Source organism: Macaca thibetana, chromosome 1, assembly GCF_024542745.1.
Source record: "Macaca thibetana thibetana isolate TM-01 chromosome 1, ASM2454274v1, whole genome shotgun sequence".
NCBI classification, from domain to species: Eukaryota; Metazoa; Chordata; class Mammalia; order Primates; family Cercopithecidae; genus Macaca; species Macaca thibetana.
This window is the reverse complement of record NC_065578.1, coordinates 136,991,155-137,009,682: the sequence shown is the minus strand read 5'-3', so window position 1 is coordinate 137,009,682 and position 18,528 is coordinate 136,991,155. Positions and strand designations below refer to the sequence as shown.

The window sequence follows — 18,528 nt, the reverse complement described above, 5'->3', positions numbered from 1 at the left end:
GTGACAGAGTGAGACCCTGTCTCAAAAAAAAAAAAAAAAAAAAAAAGGAAAAGAAAAAACATTTTAAGAAAATTGAAGTACTGAGATATATGTGAGACAAAAAAGTCCAATACTGATGCACACATATTTTGAAAAACTAATGAATGGAAACGAAGATCTGCTCTACCCCAAGTAGATACACAGGCACACGTTTTTAGGTTGCAGACCGAAGTGTTGAACTGAGAAAAAGCCAGGGAGAGAAGCAGATGGTTTTCGTTGTAGATTGTTGAACTTTTCTTTCTTCCCCCACAAGACAGAGTCTTGCTCTGTCACCCAGGCTGAAGTGTAGTGGTGCGATCTAGGCTCACTGCAACCTATGCCTTCCGGGTTCAAGCAATTTTCATGCCTCAGCCTCCCGAGTAGCTGGGACTATACAGGTGTGTGCCCCCATGCCCGGTTACTGACTGTTGAACTTCTATTTATTTATTTGAGACACAGTCTCGCTCTGTCACCCAGGCTGGAATGTAGTGGCGCCATCTCAGCTCACTACAAGTTCTACCTTCCAGGTTCATGCCATTCTCCTGCCTCAGCCTCCCGAGTAGCTGGGACTACAGGTGGCTGCCACCACACTCGGCTAATTTTTTGTATTTTTAGTAGAGACTGGGTTTCACTGTGTTAGCCAGGATGGTCTCGATCTCTTGATCCACCCACCTCGGCCTCCCAAAGTACTGGGATTACAGGCGTGAGCCACCGCACCCAGTCCCTCATGGTTGAACTTTAAGCCCTAATGAATTATTAGCAATTATTTATTATTTTGAACTGGTTGCTTCTCCTGCTCCAAAAGACAGATGGTCAAGACTCAGTAGCATGGTTTCCAAGGTGTGCTTATCTCAGCTGCTCTCCTTTATGCGTCTTCAGTCTGGCTTTATGGTGTCCCACACAGCAAAAAGACCAAGATGGGTCACCTCATCTGTCTCCCCAGATTTCAAAAGAAAAAAATGACGCCGGTCACCCTGCCTATCAGTGGGGTCATCGGGATGTAGCAACCTCATTCTGGGACTCCACATCATACTGACTGGGCACTTCCCCACAACTGCTCTGCAATCATCCACCCCGAGTGAGTGAGGGCTCTGCCTCTGGAGATCCATTAAAGTGTGCTGGGTCCATGTATTTCATGGAACACACTACGTACATGGTAGTGTAGAGAAACAGCTTTATAACCTAGTCATTTTCAAGAAGAAAAATCAGTGCTAGCCTTTGCATTTGAAAGTGTAGAAAAATTTAAATCTATTTTAACTCAGTAAGGTAATTAATAGTAAAACTAAATAATGGGCCAGAAAGAGTTGTTTTTCAACCACAGCCTTTAAAAAAAAGATATTTGAAACATTTCTTTTTCTCCTACCTGAATGTTGAAATACTGAACTAATGCTTCAGAGAGTAACTATATTAATGAAACATCAACAAGTTACAGATAAACATTTTAATTGATTAAATATATTACTTTCAAGATCTTTCTGAAATCGCACTTGTACTGTACTAATCAACAGCCAAAGGCAATAAAAAAGTTTAAAACCAAAAATATTCTGACATGAACACATGACAGGAACCGCTGCTATGTAAAGTAACATACACTGCTCCCAAGAACAATCATATTTTTAGGAGATAGTTCATCTTAACATGTGCAAGGACAAATTTGTAATCAAAGGCTGGAAGAAATATATATTAGTGCCTGCTTTTTAAAAGTTTATTTTACATTTTAAATACAGTATTTTCTCATAAAAAAAAATCCAGGAAGTGCCTAACTCCATGGTTTCTATACCGTATGTACATGAGAGCTGACAGCCTGACAAATGTTCTGGATGTAACAGTATGAACACCTATGAGCTGGGACTACTTCTGAATCAAAATTAAAAAACACAAATTAAGCACTGCCTAAGAAAAAAATAATCCAGTTTCTGAACAACCAAAAGACAACAGAGTTAGATATGTACAAAACCAGGTATTAAAAAACAGAAAGAAATACAGCACACAAAAAACTCAAACAACCCATATGTAGTGAACTGTATATATTGCAGCTAGTTAATGAAAACCCTCCTACAAGAAGTGATTTAGGATTTGAAATTTTAAAAATCTGAGTATTTCAGTAACAACATGTAACAACATTAAGTGTATATTGCCATCTTTGTCATTTTCTATCTACACCACTCTCCCTTCTGAAAACAAGAATCACTAGCCAATCACTTATACAAATTTGAGGCAATTAATCCATATTTGTTTTCAGTAAGGAAAACAAAGATGTACCTCTTCCCGCCAATAAAGAAATAATACAAATTAAAGCTATAAAATTTAAGCATGGGCATATGTATTTCTAATTCTCCTTAATAAGTAATTCCAAACTGGAATAACATAGGATTTGTGACTAAGTAGTAACAAATTAAAAGAAAATAGACTGTCTCTGGCAGTGATTTCCATATTAGTGCAATGTTACCTCCCATATGCTGAATTATATTTAAATGATTTTATGTATTTTAATTCAGTAGGTGCCAATTTGAGTTTACAAAATCCCTAATTGTATTCTTTGTGCAGAAAGTTTCTTTCAATTTGAGATACTCTATGAAGCCAAATCAAAACAAAACAAAAAACTTGTATTTTGCTACTAGTAGTATGAATACCAAATAAAGATACAAAGATTCAAAGTTTGTGGAAGTTCCTGAAGAAAAATCTCTGAGGTGTTCTATGTATCTTGATACTTCAATTATCAATTAGTTTTGAACATTCTAGTTTAAGATTATCTCAGAAAATAATTCTCTGTAATATAACTCTGAACTAAACAGCTGCACCTAAAGCAGAAACAATCTGGGTCATTCCAAACAAGATCAAACTGAGGCCATTTCTTTTTCTATTATAATCTGTGAGGTCTTGAGTTTTTAAGTTTTAAAAATGACCAGCTGCACCTGATACAGACTTATTAACTTAAGGATTTCAAATTAGAGGTCACTGTAACTATGGGCTCTCATAAGACACATGGAGCAGGCAGCAAGGGGCTAACCATCAGCTGGGGAAGGTCAACGTTGGGGTGTTTTATTTTGGAGACTTTAAATATTTAACATGTAGCTCATGTAACTTCAGCATCCACTAGTGACTCTGATGGTCAGCACCCAAGGGCTGGATGAGTCTGAGGAATCTCCTTTAACCCCAAAGTATGAATGCTAAAGAGTCTCAAGGAAATTTTGATTCTCAGCAAGAGTTCACAAACCATCAGACCAATATCAATAAGGTAAACCCTGACTCTAATGCTCCACAAAAGTAAAAAGAAATTTCCAAATTAAATGCCATCTTCTGCCCAACCCTAGACTCCAGACTTTGTAACAACATTTTTATCTAGTATAATAGACTCTGTAGTAGACTGATTTTGACCTCCACAAAGAGTAGGAGTTGTCAAACTTGAGGAGATAGACTCCTCTCCCTGGATATTGGTGGCTGCCAGCATACACCTCCTCATGACAGTCCCGTCGGTACACAGGCACAATCTCATCCAGCAGAGGCTTGTTGGCATTCTTTTTGGCTTTCTCTTCACTACTGATGTTTTCTGTAAGAACAGAGACAAGTCAATGAACAGATTCAGGAAAACCACACTTGCATCAAGCAATTAAAATCTATCTTTTTTTTTGGAGACAGAGTCTCACTCTGTCACCCAGCATGGAGCGCAGGGGCGTGATCTCAGCTCACTGCAACCTCCGCCTCCTGGGTTCAAGCGATTCTCCTGCCTCAGCTTCCCAAGTAGCTGGGATTACAGGCGTGCGCAACCACACCCAGATCATTTTTGTATTTTTAGTAGAGATGGGGTTTCATCATGTTGGCCAGGATTGTCTCGACCTCCTGACCCTGTGGATCCACCTCCTCGGCCTCCCAAAGTGCTGGGATTACAGGCGTGAGCCACTACGCCCAGCCTATCCTTTCTTTGAGAAACTGCTCTTGTTGGGAATTCTGTTGAACCATTGAACAAGTTATGTGCATGTGAGCATTTATTAGTTCATTCATTCATTCACTCACTCATTCAAATACCTGAGTATGTGCTATATACCAAACCCTGTTCTGAGCCCTGGGAGCCCAGTGATGAATATCTAGTGGTAGCAGTGGTCAGCATCCTCTCTCTTTCTGTGCTTACTACCATTCCTATTTCTAGGTCCCATTTTCCCCTTTCCATAGCCATTCAATTCCTAATTCATCCCCTGGACTTTCACTCATCTGAGTAACAAGAAAATGTTGCTCTCATCATCCTCTTTCTGAACAATATGATTCCTCCCCATTTTAGAAGGATGGAAGATGATTTGTGAGGACTATTGCTTTTTGTATATCTTAAATAGAAGGAATAAAATGAAAAAACCATAGAAGAGAGACAGGCATTCAGAGATACTCTGAAAATTCAATTATTTTCACTAGGCCAATTTAACCCAGAGATGATCTAAGTGGCAAAAAAAAACGAGCTCTGATTATAGGTTTGCCCCCGGTTAATAGTTTTCTGAACTGTAATGCTATGAGGTTCGGAAAAAAAATACCTCTAGAAACCTACAGGAATGAGAAAATTATGAACCAGCTTTGAAGTCTCAGTTTAACATATTTAATACAAACTGGCTCAAAGAAAAGAGGTCAAGGGAGTATTCACTATAGAAGACAAGACTTTAAGAGTTATGGTTTTTTTTTTTTTAAGAGACTGGGACTACAGGAATGGATTTTCAGGTTTATAACATGGCAGAGTGAATTCTGGCAACACAAATTAACTGAGTGATGCTTGTCAATGGCCCCTATCAGGAAATTAAAACAAGGTAAGTCTGAGAAATTCTCACCGTCTAGAGCAGATTAAGGAGATATGATGACTCACTATAATGTGGCATCCTGGAATGATCCTGGAACATTAGGTAAAAACTAAAAACATCTGAATAAATATGGACTCTAGTTAATTAATGAATCAATGATCAATACTGTTTCATTAGCTGTGATGAGTGCATCCCAGTACAATGTAAGATGCTAACAACAGAGGGAACTTGGTACAGGGTATATGGGTACTCTTTGAACTATCTTTGCAACTTTTCTGTAAATCTAAAACTATTCTAAAATTGAACGTTTATTTTAAAAAAGCAGATGGCACTCTAATAAATGTAGGTCAAAATCAGATTTACTGTACCACAGAAATACCTATAATTAAGCATGCTTCACATGCAAATGAGAAATACAGAACCATCCAAAATGTACACTATTGTTGACATTCAAGAAACAGAGTGGTCCATTGATTCAATACTCAAATTTTGTTCAAAATCTATAAAACTAAAGATTACTGGGATAGATGAAAAGGCATCTTTTATGAGTTTAAGCAAAGGTTTAGGACCTGTAAACAATAAAGTGGAGAATTAAAACAGGAGGATGTGTTACCATCCATGCTTCTTCAAAGAAAGCAAACTCCTCTGTCTACCTTTCAAGATCTAAGGGAGAAAAACCAAACCAAAAAACAAAAAACCCAGACTCTTCTACCATAAGAAATACAAGATACGGTAGGACAGTAGTTTCTAAGGCATATGGACAAATACAGTTTGTGAGCTAATCTTTAAATGGGATAAAGTTACACTCACTTAATGAACAATTCTTAGGAGTGATAAAGCTTCACTGCTGTGAGGCTAAAATGTTTTAGTGCAAATCATTTTAAGATTAGGAATGGCACAAGTACAGGTAATGCCATCTTTCATTTGAGGGACACATTAGAGCTAAGATCAAGGATATCAAGGTTCTCATTTCTAATAATGAACCCCTGCCATTTTCACCAGTGATCTTCCCAACACCAATATAACCCCAAAACTATCAACAGCTGAGGGTTCATAGGCAAGTCAGGAGAAACACATTACCTCAACCAATTTCTGAACAGAGAATTCTTATTCACAAAGCTCTTTCGTTTTTTTTTTGAGATGCAGTCTGGCTCTGTTGCCCAGGCTGGAGTGCAATGGCATGATCTCAGCTCACTGCAACCTCTACCTCCCGAGTTCAAGCGATTCTCCTGCCTCAGCCTCCCAAGTAGCTGGGATTACAGGTGCACGTCACCATGCCCAGCTAATTTTTGTACTTTTAGTAGAGATGGGGTTTCACCATGTTGGCTAGGCTGGTCTTGAACTCCTGACCTCAGGTGATCCACCTGCCTCAGGCTCCCAAAGTGCTGGGATTACAGGTGTGAGCCACCATGCCCGGCCATCTTTTTTTTTTTTTGAGATGGGGTCAGGCTCTGTGGCCCAGGCTGGAGTGAACTGACTTAATCTCAGCTCACTGCAACCTCTACCTCCTGGGCTCAAGCAATCCTCCCACCTCAGCCACCCAAGTAGCTGGGACTATAGGTGCACACCACACTGCAACCTCTACCTCCTGGGCTCAAGCAATCCTCCCACCTCAGCCACCCAAGTAGCTGGGACTATAGGTGCACACCACCATGCCCAGCTAGTTTTTTGTATTTTTGCTAGAGACAGGGTTTCACCATGTTGTCCAGGCTGGTCTTGAACTCCTGAGCTCAAGTAATCCACCTGCTTTGGCCTCCCAAAGTGCTGAGATTATAGGCAGGGGCCACCGTGCCTGGCCTCACACAGCTCTTTGTAAGTACAGTAATTTGTACACATACAAAAACTTTCCTTCCCAGACATCTGCAGGGTCTGACTTTAATGAGTCCCTGTGATGCAACAGAAAGGACAGAACAGGTTCTGACATTGCTGAAGATCATGAGAAAACAGTAGTGGCCCGTGGCCAATCTGCTACAGTCCCGCTCTCTAACCGCTTCTTGTTTTTTTTCATCTGTTTTTTTTGTTGTTGTTGTTGTTTAGAGGGAGGGCCTAGCTCTATCGCTCGGGCTGGAATGCAGTGGCGTGATCATATAGCTCACTACAGCCTCGAACTCCTGAGCTCAAGCGATCCTCTTGCCTCAGCCTCCCATGTACCTGGGACTACAGGTACATGCCATCACACCCAGCTAACTAAAAAAAAATTTTTTTTTGGACGGATGGGGTGTCACTCTACAAAACGGTTTGCCCAGGCTGGTCTTAAACTTCTGGCCTCAAGAGATCTTCCTTACTTGGCCTCCCCAAAAGCTGAGATTACAGTTGTGAACCACCATGCCCAGACAGGCTTTTTCTTTTCTTTTTTTTTGAGATGGAGTCTCGTTCTGTCATCTAGGCTGGAGTTCAGTGGTGTGATCTCGGCTCACTGCAACCTCCACCTCCCAGGTTCAAGTGATTTTCCTGCCTCAGCCTCCCGAGTAGCTGGGATTACAGGCACCCGCCACCACGTTCAGCTAATTTTTATATTTTTAGTAGTGACGGGGCTTCACCATGTTGGCCAGACTGGTCTTGAACTCCTGACCTTGTGATCCGCCCACCTTGGCCTCCCAAAGTGTTGGGATTACAGGCATGAGCCACTGCACCCGGCCCAGGCTTTTTCTTTTTTTTTTTTTTTTTTGAGACGGAGTCTGGCTCTGTCGCCCAGGCTGGAGTGCAGTGGTGCGATCTCGGCTCACTGCAAGCTCCGCCTCCCGGATTCACGCCATTCTCCTGCCTCAGCCTCCCGAGTAGCTGGGACTACAGGCGCCCACAACCGCGCCCGGCTAATTTTTTTGTATTTTTAGTAGAGATGGGGTTTCACCGTGGTCTCGATCTCCTGACCTTGTGATCCGCCCGCCTCGGCCTCCCAAAGTGCTGGGATTACAGGCGTGAGCCACCGCGCCCGGCCAGGCTTTTTCAATCTTTTATTTTTTCTTTCTGTCTCAGTCAGTATTATTTATGGGCAATGTTTTACCTTGCTTGTGGTACTCAGGAATAAAGACTGATGAAAACAAAATGCCATGTAAGACAAAGCAGCTCATGCTTCCATATTTACCAGCTAGAATCTGGACCTGTGGTATAATGAAGGATTTTAAATCTGCTTCTGGGGTAAGAGTCAATCTGCAAGATGTACTGAAACTTCTGGGATACTCTGATGATTCATGTAGATAATGGTACAGAATTATCTTTGGATTATCTTTTGATTAGCATTAAATTAAATATTAACTATTAAACTGAATATTAAACTTAATTTCAAGAAATGTTATGGCACACCTGCTATGTATGTTTCTGTAGATAGCCCCAGAGGCCCCAGGGTGTTGCATGGTATGGTAACATGATTGGACAACTCTGTATTTCACAAGTTGATAGAACTTTCAGGCTTATTCCATGTACTTCCAACAATATCTTTTTAACTTTATCCCACTGTAATCTGTAAAGCAACAATGCCAACCCTCTTCAAGAACAAGCAGTCTATTTACAAGCCACCTTGTAAACGGTCAGTTATTCCGGAAGAACTGAGACGTGGTGCTTTTCCATTCTCACAGAGCACACATTCCACATCACTTTGAATCAAGTCAACAAATAAGTGCTTATTAAGTGTACATAAACAAACCCTACATTCTAACTTTCCCTGGGTAACAAAAATACATCTTCTCAAAAACCTATTTCTTAGACCAAGATATTTTAGATTGTCCTTTAGACTGTCCTCTAAAACACCCAATTTTGTCTACTTATTCAGACAATAAGTCAATCTGCAAGATGTACTGAAACTTCTGGGATACTCTGATGGTTCATGTAGGTAATGGTACAGAATTATATTTGGATTATCTTTTGATTAGCATTAAATTAAATATTAACTGTTAAATTGAATATTAAACTTAATTTCAAGAAATGTTATAGCACACCTGCTGTATATGTTTCTGTCTACTTATTAGACAGAAACTTATTGTCTACTTATTACTTCTATTTTCAGAGGAAGTAAAAAATTCCACTCTAGCAAAATAGGGATTTCCAAATGGAAAAATAATTGAAATTTTTTTTTAAGTGGAATGTTCTGGTGAGTTTCTGTATTTACATAAAGAATCTTAGAATAATGACCTTAAAAGCTAATATCAACGATATACATTTAAGTAAATGCCAGGGTTGACAGGAATTCTTACTTGCTCCTTGAAAATTTTTCAAAGTGGGCCAGGCGTGGTGGCTCATGCCTGTAATCCCAGAACTTTGGGAGGCCAAGGTGGGTGGAGCACAAGGTCAGGAGTTCGAGACCAGCCTGACCAACACAGTGAAACCTCGTCTCTACTAAAAATACAAAAAATTAGCCAGGCATAGTGGTGTGTGCCTGTAATCTCAGCTACTCAGGAGGCTGAGGCAGGAGAATCGCTTGAACCTAAGAGGCAGAGATTGCAGTGAGCAGAGATCACGCCACCACACTCCAGCCTGGGCGACAGAGTGAGACTCCGTCTCAAAAAAAAAAGAAAAATTTTTTTAAATTTTTAAAAAGTGATCTTGCATATTTGGTTTTTCAACACACAAGGTTAGAAGTAAAACAGTATTCAGAAAGGAGTAAAATAGCAAATTGCCAAATAGATTCTGGCATTCTGAAAAATTCAGGTTCAGGCCCCAATCCCCTACAGGAGCCTGGCCTCACAACCTTTTCAGCCCAAGGTCCCACTAATGAAGAAAGTGTTCCCTAACCATGAAGTGTTAATCAGGAAGCATAAGGCTGGGTGACACCTGAACCATGTACCATTTCTGCCAACATACAACCCAGCAGCTACTGAATATGGACCAAGGTTCTACCTTCTTCCTCCTCGTCGTCATCGCTGGACTCACTGACATGCACGCTGACCGCAGTGTTTGGAGAGTCTGTCCATTCAAAATACACCCCAAACCCAATGTCATAATTGTCTGTAGCAAATTCCCAAAAGAGATATGATCCTTCTTCATGGGTGGGTACTCGAACAGTGACCACTTCTCCTCGGCCCACCGTAATCACGGAATCTGCATCCTGCTGAATCTTCTCTTTGAAGTCTTTGATCTGAGGTCGTGTCCACATGGATGGAGCTGCTATTACTGGAAGAGATTCTAAAGGCAACAGGAATTAAAACGCTAAAGAAAAAGAGCCTTCACCCTGCAGGTAGCCACATTTTCATAGGACTACCTGATCAGTTGTACTCAGGCACCAAGTACAATATGGTCTAGCTTAGATCAAGGAGGAGGAATAAAAAAGCCTCCCTATGGGAGTCTCTCCAGATTACTATGTTTAACAATGTTGCAGGCACTCAGAGGTCATCACACTTCTTCAAGTAACAATGGCAGCCCACAGTCTTAGAAACGAATTTTTTTCAACACTCCCTCTATGGGGATTCAAGAATGACCCTGGGAAGGCCCCAGCTGGAGTGAGGGAAATATTCTAGCAAGGAAGAGAGATTCTGGCTTTAGGAATAAATTACTCTTGTAGATGTGAACAAAGAAAGCTGAACTTTGACTTCAGCCTGTCTGCTGAAAAATTCTTCACCTCCAACTATCCCAAAGTTCTAGGGGCTATTCTAAAGGAGCTCAAAGAAACAAAAACTCAGACAGGATTAGAACCACTAGGGATTAAGAAAAAGGGGTGAAGTCTTGTTACTGAGCAGTATCTATACGTACTTGACTATGCAGTAAGTTTTTCAAAGTTAGTCACAGAGCTTTTGAAATATTTTCTCTCATTTGAAAACGCTAGTATAATCCCCTGATAAGAAAAAAAAGGCACGGGGGCAGTAAACCAAGGGATTTCAAAGCCTTTTCTGAAGCAATTATTACTTGTTCTAAACAGACAAGAAGATCTCTGAAACCAAATTTCTTTTTTTTTTTTTTTTTTTTTTTTTTTTTTTTTTTGAGACGGAGTCTCGCTCTGTCGCCCAGGCTGGAGTGCAGTGGCCGGATCTCAGCTCACTGCAAGCTCCGCCTCCCGGGTTTACGCCATTCTCCTGCCTCAGCCTCCCGAGTAGCTGGGACTACAGGCGCCCGCCACCTCGCCCGGCTAGTTTTTTTGTATTTTTAGTAGAGACGGGGTTTCACCATGTTAGCCAGGATGGTCTCGATCTCCTGACCTTGTGATCCGCCCGTCTCGGCCTCCCAAAGTGCTGGGATTACAGGCTTGAGCCACCGCGCCCGGCCGAAACCAAATTTCTTATGAACCATACCACCATCCGTGACCACTGTCACTGAAATGCTCTCCTCTTCCTCCTTACTTAGTTAATTCTTCTTGCTTCAGATATCTTAGGTCAATGTCCCTTCCTCTGGGAAGCCTCTGGTGGCCTCTCTGACTAGGTCACACTTTCCTGTTTTACATTCTCTCAAAGATAATGTACCTCTCTCTCCATCACCGTACTTACCACAGCTACAATCTACATTCTCTGTGTGTTATTTTGCCTCACCACTGTACTCCTAGCACTCAGGAAACCTTCAACTAATTGCTGAATGAACAAATGAGCTGCCCATGGAAAGTTAGTAGAGCTTTGAAAATGCAGTTATTTTCTAGGCAACATAAGTTAGTCTCAAAAATATATATATTTATACGGTAGCCAGCCTCCAAGATGGTCCCCAGGGATCCTCGCCTCTGGGCCTTCATGCACTTGTGAGGTCACCACCCATAATATATTAGGATTGGTATGTGCGACCAACAGATGATGGTGAGAAGTTCCAAAGTCAAGGCATAAAAGACACTGCCACTTCTGCCCTATTCTCTTTTAGATCATGTGCTCTAGCGGAAGCCAGTAACTGTTTTGAGGACCCTCAAGAAGCCCTATGGAGAGGCTTCATGGGGCCAGTAACTGAGCTTCTGGCCAAAAGCCAGTCATGTGAGGGAACCATTTTGGAAGCAGATCTTCTAGTCTCGGCACCAACACCTTGACTGCAATCTCATGAGGGAGCCTAAGTCAGAGCCATTCAGCTAAACTGCTCCTGAAATCCTGACCCACTGAAGCTGTGCAAGAAAGTAATAAATGTTTATTGTTATTTCAAGCTACTAAATTTAGGTGTAATTTGTTTTTGGTTTTTTTTGAGAGTCTTGCTTTGTCACCCAGGCAGGTGCAATCATACTTCACTGCAGCCTCAAACTCTTGGGCTCAAGTATCTTCCCGCCTCATCCTCCCAGAGTGCTGGGATTACAGGTATGAATCACTGCGCCCAGCCTGTAATTTGTTATGCAGCAATAGATAATTTTTATATATATATAAAATAAGACAAAACATAACTTTTGTCTTAAAAGTGTCCAAAGACATCTGATTTGCTCTTCTACACTGGTCTATGAGTCACCTGAGCATCAGATTCAGACTAAAAAGAGTAAAATAAAAGTTCAACTCTCACAAAGATGTAATTGTTCTCAAAAGCTAATTATAACCTGACTTCTTGACTTTTGCCTTTCACAGATTTGGAATTATGACATCCGGACAAACATATGCAAAACCTACCTTTTGGTCCATTCTCCAGGGCTTCTTCTGCAGCTTCTGGTTCCAGTTCTTTTTCGGAGCTGTCAGCGTGTGTTTTGGCCTGTCCATTAACTGACATCACATCACTTGGTACAGTTGCATTTACTTTTGATGATGTAGGCAAGGAAGACCCAGCCACTACTACTTCCTGTTGTTTCTGTAATGCTGCCTACAAATCAAGAGAAAGTGAAGACACACTGACCAGGAAGGCTAGCAAATAGGACACCTGCCCTGGAGTACATCTGATACCATGCTTTTGCCCTACCAAAGTGCTATGCTCAAGAAATTATTAACAATTTTTTATCAGTTTTTATCCTGTCTATAATGAATATTAGTAGTACAATATCAAACTGATAGCTAAAAATAATAAAAAATCAATAATAAAAAATTAATGTGGACAAAAACCTAAAACTAAGGCTCAAATTTCTGTGATCTGAGAATCACTATAAAAACTAACCAGGAAAAATTGAAGTAAGTAAGGCCATTCGAAGTGGCTCACAACTATAATCCCAGCACTTTAGGAGGCCCAGGTGGGTGGATCACTTGAGGTCAGGAGCTCAAGACCAGCCTGACCAACATGGTGAAACCCTGTCTCTACTAAAAATACAAAATTAGCTGGGCATGGCGGTGCATGCCTCTAAGCCCAGCTACTTGGGAGGCTGAGGCAGGAGAATCGCTTGAACCGGGGAGGCGGAGGTTGCAGTGAGCTGAGACTGTGCCATTACATTCCAATCTGGGCAACAAGAGCGAAACTCCGTCTCCAAAAAAAAAAAAAAAAAGAAAGAAAGAAAGAAATAACCCAAAATAAAACTACTAAAGGCAAAAACTGAACACAGTAACTCGTGCTCTTAAAATTGATGGAAGAAAAAAATTCTTGATAAACTTTACACAAAATTTGAATTAGAAAAATTAAACTTGGTAGAAATAGTCACAGAAGAAAATTCACAAAGGCAGAAGCTATAATTGGTAAAATCTGGTATGGGCCCCCAAAGTGATAAAAAAAAATCAAATATGGACAACTATTCTAACATAATTGACCCCAAAAAATCAATAAATTAAAACTTCAGGGAAAAATTATGATCACAATGAAACTGAAAATTGTTAATCGTGTTGATCGTGTTGTGAAATGCTGACCTAAGAATTAAACAGGCTTACAGGATGCAATTTGAGGTAAAAATATTTTCTCAATGAAAATCTGTCACTGTTTACATAGTTATGATTGAAACGTGTATTCATAAATACAAAATCAAAATGTCCTCTGAGTCAAAATGGCACTAAAAACATCTTAAATCCAAAGGACTATTTTGGGACATTCCTCTTCTAAATCAATATGGACAGATACTACTTCAAATATCTTAGTATTACTTAGGTAATTTTGGTGGGGAACTAGAAATTGAATTACAACATACATGTAGAAAAGTGTACAAATGATAAATTACACAGCTTGATCAATCTTCATAAATCAAACACATCCATGTAACTAATACTCAGATCAAGACAGTATCTGCATCCAGAATATTCCCTGGTACCCCTTTCTGGGCACCTGCCCTGAAGGGTAACAACTATTCTGACTTATAACACTATAGATTTGCTTTGCCTATTTTAAAACTTTATAGAAATGGGTTGTATAGTATACGTTCTTTTTTATGTCTGGCTTCACTCAACATTACTTTTATAAGCTACATCTATAGGGTCACAAGTAATTGTATTTCGTTGTTTGCATTACTATTAAGTTATTCCATCATGAAAAGATAAAATCTATCCATTCTACTGTTGATGAGCATTTGGGCATGTAAGCAATGTTTTAAACTAAAACACTGTCACAAGCAAGCAAGTAAGCATATGTTCACTGCAGGAAAAAAAATACACACACACACACACACACACACACACGGAAAAAGTCTTTATGATCCCATGGGGTAGGGATAATGATAAATTTTGGCACATCTCTAAACACATTTCATTGAATGTATCATTTACAAGTCAATTACTTAAATGAAAAGCAATGCCTCTCTTTGCTTTTATTTATTTATTTATTTATTTTTTTTTTTTGAGACGGAGTCTCACGCTGTTGCCCAGGCTGGAGTGCAGTGGCGCGATCTCGGCTCACTGCAAGCTCCGCCTCCCGGGTTCCCGCCATTCTCCTGCCTCAGCCTCCTGAGTAGCTGGGACTACAGGCGCCCGCCACCGCGCCCGGCTAATTTTTTGTATTTTTAGTAGAGACGGGGTTTCACTGTGGTCTCGATCTCCTGACCTTGTGATCCGCCCGCCTCGGCCTCCCAAAGTGCTGGGATTACAGGCTTGAGCCACCGCGCCCGGCCTCTCTTTGCTTTTAATATAGGTTAATAACACGCTTAAGATTTTAAGATATCTTCTTCCAAGGTCTGGATTTTCAGTAATTTCCACATCAGTATTCTAGAGGGGATACTGGCCTTCCAGAAAAAGTACCTAAAATCAAAACAAGTCAGCACACTCAGAGCATTCACTGCATGACAGGAAAGCAAAAGAGCATTTTTGATGATCAATAGGCCCAGCTCAAATGGTCCCTCATCTCCACTAATCCTTTCTTGAAAGGCTCTAGCAGAAAAACAATTTTCTCTGGGATCCCCTGACCATGAGTCTATTGTACTACATGTAATAGATTGTACTGATATATTTACATACTCTTTCCTGTTTTTAGGAAGTTTAAAAAAGCACAGAAAGGTATAAAAGCAATGTAATAAACACCCACAAATGTATCTACACCCCAAAATTAACAAATGTATTCATTTTGCTATTTATATAAAAATTAATATTTTATAGGAGTAAAGTTCCCTTTGTTCCTTCCCCAGTCCCTTTCCTTTTCTCTTCTCAGAAGCAACCAATCAATTTGATAAACTGAGTTTGATCACTCTAATCTCAAATATGGCTTTTTTTTTTTTTTTTTTGAGATGGAGTTTCACTCTTGTTGCCCAGGCTGGAGTGCAATGGTACAATCTTGGCTCACTGAAACCTCCGCCTCCTAGGTTCAAGTGATTCTCCTGCCTCAGCCTCCCGAGTAGCTGGGATTACAGACATATACCACCATGCCCGGCTAATTTTGTATTTTTAATAGAGACGGGGTTTCTCCATATTGGTCAGGCTGGTCTCGAACTCCCAACCTCAAGTGATCCACCCACTTCAGCCTCCCAAAGGGCTGGGATTACAGGTGTGAGCTACCACACCTGGCCTATGGCTTTTTTTTTTTTTCCAAGACAGGGTCTCGCTTTGTCACCCAGGCTGGAATGTAGTGGTGCCATCACAGTTCACTACAGCCTCAAACTCCTGAGCTCAAGTGATCCTCCCGCCTCAGTCACCCAAGTAACTGGGACTAGAGGCATGCACCGCCATGCCCAGCTGATTTTTTTTTCTTTTTTTAAGAGATGGGGTCTCCCAATGTTGCCCAGGCTGGTCTGAAACTCCCGGCCTCAAGCAACCATTTTGGCCTTGGCCTCCCCAAGTGCTGGGATTAAAGGCATGAGCCACTATGCCCAGCCTCTATTATGGCTTTCTAGTTTCATTTCAAAGATTTGTGGTTTTGTCCTACTTGACTTTCTTCTCATTAAGTGATAGCAACCTATAAACAGGACAGAGCAAAGTGTATGTGCTATTAAAAATGATCTCACTGCCTATCAAAGCAGGAGGAAAAGTGAAACTAAAGTAGAAACAGGCTTCAGAGGAGAGAGAATAAATCTCTCAAAAATACCACTTATTATCTTGAATAAACTCTGGTTTGGCATCTTTTCCTCCTCTTCAGGATTACAAAAAACTTGCAGTGCTTTTTAACTTCTGATGCTAAAGACTCAGGAGAAAACGCTGTTTAGGTAAGAATACACATTTTCAAGGAATTTAAAGAGTCTGGCAAAAACGACAAAGATTACTTCATGCAATAAGAAATGCTGAGCGGCCGGGGCCAGTGGCTCAAGCCTGTAATCCCAGCACTTTGGGAGGCCGAGACGGGCTGATCACGAGGTCAGGAGATCGAGACTATCCTGGCTAATACGGTGAAACCCCGTCTCTACTAAAAAATACAAAAAACGGCCGGGCGCGGTGGCTCACGCCTGTAATCCCAGCACTTTGGGAGGCCGAGGCGGGCGGATCACGAGGTCAGGAGATCGAGACCATCCTGGCTAACACGGTGAAACCCCGTCTCTACTAAAAATACAAAAAACTAGCCGGGCGTGGTGGCAGCGCCTGTAGTCCCAGCTACTCGGGAGGCTGAGGCAGGAGAATGGCGTGAACCCGGGAGGCGGAGCTTGCAGTGAGCTGAGATCGCGCCACTGCACTCCAGCCTGGGCGACAGAGCGAGACTCCGTCTCAAAAAAACAAAACAAAACAAAACAAAACAAAAAAAAAACTAGCCGGGCAAGGTGGCGGGCGCCTGTAGTCCCAGCTACTCGGGAGGCTGAGGCACGAGATTGGCGTAAACCCGGGAGGCGGAGCTTGCAGTGAGCTGAGATCCGGCCACTGCACTCCAGCCTGGGCGACAGAGCCAGACTCCGTCTCAAAAAAAAAAAAAAAAAAAAAAAAAAAAAAGAAATGTTGAGCAACTATAATGTAACACTTTTCTTCCCTCAGATTTTTTGACAGGTGGTAACTGCTTTGTAAGTGAAAATTAAGTAAGTTAAACTAAGCTAGGTTAAGTCTAAGGAGGTATTTTATGCCTGCACAAGATGTAAAAAATGAATGTAAAATTAAGTGTCTTCCACAAGTACAAAAATGGTTCACAGGGTAACTCTTCTCATTTGACTCCTCTGATAGTCCTGTGAGGTTAACAGGACAAGTGCTTTGATTTTATATCCTATTGTTACGGACTGAAAGAAAGCGCAGAACAATCAGAGCAGTCATAACTTGTCTGAGATCAAACAAGGTAACGTCAAAGCCCGAAGAGAATTCAAATGTTATCAGACTCCCAGTCCCATGTTCTTTCACCTAAAGCAACCTCTCCTAGGTGGAAGCAAAATATTTGGGGGCAGGCAGTTGGAGGAGGAATAGTAATGTGCTGTCATGAGCACTGCCTAACTATGGTGCCTAACACAAAGTCAAATGGACCCAAGCTAGCTCTGCAGAACCATTCCATGGTCTTAGGGCAGGGGAGTCCTCCCACTGGAGGCTGTCCGAGCCTCTCACAGTGCACTGCCTGAAGGACATCTCTGAACTAAGGCTACTTACTCAGGTCCTCATGTTCCAGAACCACCATTAGGGTCTATGCCAGACTCACAGTAAAGACACTCAACCCATACCACTCCCAAATATCCTTATAACAATATAGCATCATCAGTTGCTTTGAAAACACATATTTTCTCTCACAATTGCCTGTGCAATTCTCAAGTCTGCCTAAAAGATCACCCAAAAGTTACTTTACACCTTAGAGGCTAACTAATGCAAAATTCATCTGCGACTGTTAAAAAAGAACTTGGGTTCCAATGAAACTAAGAACTCTCTCTAAGGCTGAAGTCTAGGGTTGTCTATCATACCTGTTGCTGTGCAAGTTGGACTTGATACAACTGCTGCATATACTGCTGATAGTGTTGCTCCTGCAACTGGCGGATGAGAATTTGCTGCTGTTCGTAGTTCCCTGGATACTGTTGGGCTGCATACTGCTGGAACTGCACGGCAGTCTGGGAGTTTAAAGCTGCCATTATCTGCTGCCTAAAAACATTAAAAATATATATACTAGTCTGGCTATAGGAGATTGTTCATGACAAAATAAAATGTCCTTATTACTTACTTTCATAGTTTGTAACTCTTAAAAACAACTAAGCTACTAATGTATACCAATTAGTATGTATTCTGGGTCCAGAAGAAAGATTTAAGAAAATAAGCCTGGCCTCTAATTTTGTACTTAGGATTTTCCAGGAAAATTTGGGATGGAAGATAAGCATATGATCATCATCATTACCACCATCATAATTACTAACACTTATTGTGCCCTTACTACGTGCCATAAAGGGTTGAAAGTACACATACTAACCCATTTAGTCCTCACAACAACCCTATGACAGAGGGTTCAGTTACTTGCCCAAGACTATACTGCTAGCAGATGCAAATCCAGGACTTCATTTACTTGCCCAAGACTATACTGCTAGCTAATGCAAATCCAGGCAGTTTGGCTCTAGAGCTATACTAATTAACCATGATGCTGTAAGATGATGGATTGTCATCTCTGACATAGATGAGGTATTTAACTGTTGGTTATGGCTTCTCTA

At 41.1% G+C, this 18,528-nt stretch overlaps 1 protein-coding gene and 1 pseudogene across 2 annotated transcripts in view; both read right to left on the bottom strand.

The window, feature by feature from the left end:
- Positions 1-1,444: 1,444 nt before the first annotated feature.
- Positions 1,445-3,354, bottom strand: LOC126954575 (uncharacterized; annotated as a pseudogene). Its single transcript, XR_007725658.1, has 2 exons — positions 3,342-3,354; positions 1,445-2,991 (listed from the first exon to the last, which is right to left on the bottom strand). The product of XR_007725658.1 is annotated as an uncharacterized LOC126954575 (transcript).
- Positions 1,445-18,528, bottom strand: part of ACBD3 (acyl-CoA binding domain containing 3) — a 47,893-nt gene continuing 30,809 nt past the window's right edge. Inside the window, exons 5-8 of the mRNA XM_050760515.1 lie at positions 17,797-17,971; positions 12,284-12,470; positions 9,630-9,914; positions 1,445-3,568 (exon numbers count right to left, since the gene is read on the bottom strand). Of these exons, the coding sequence (XP_050616472.1) occupies positions 3,357-3,568; positions 9,630-9,914; positions 12,284-12,470; positions 17,797-17,971 (859 nt within the window). The 3' untranslated portion in view covers positions 1,445-3,356. The remainder of the gene's footprint in view (positions 3,569-9,629; positions 9,915-12,283; positions 12,471-17,796; positions 17,972-18,528) is intronic.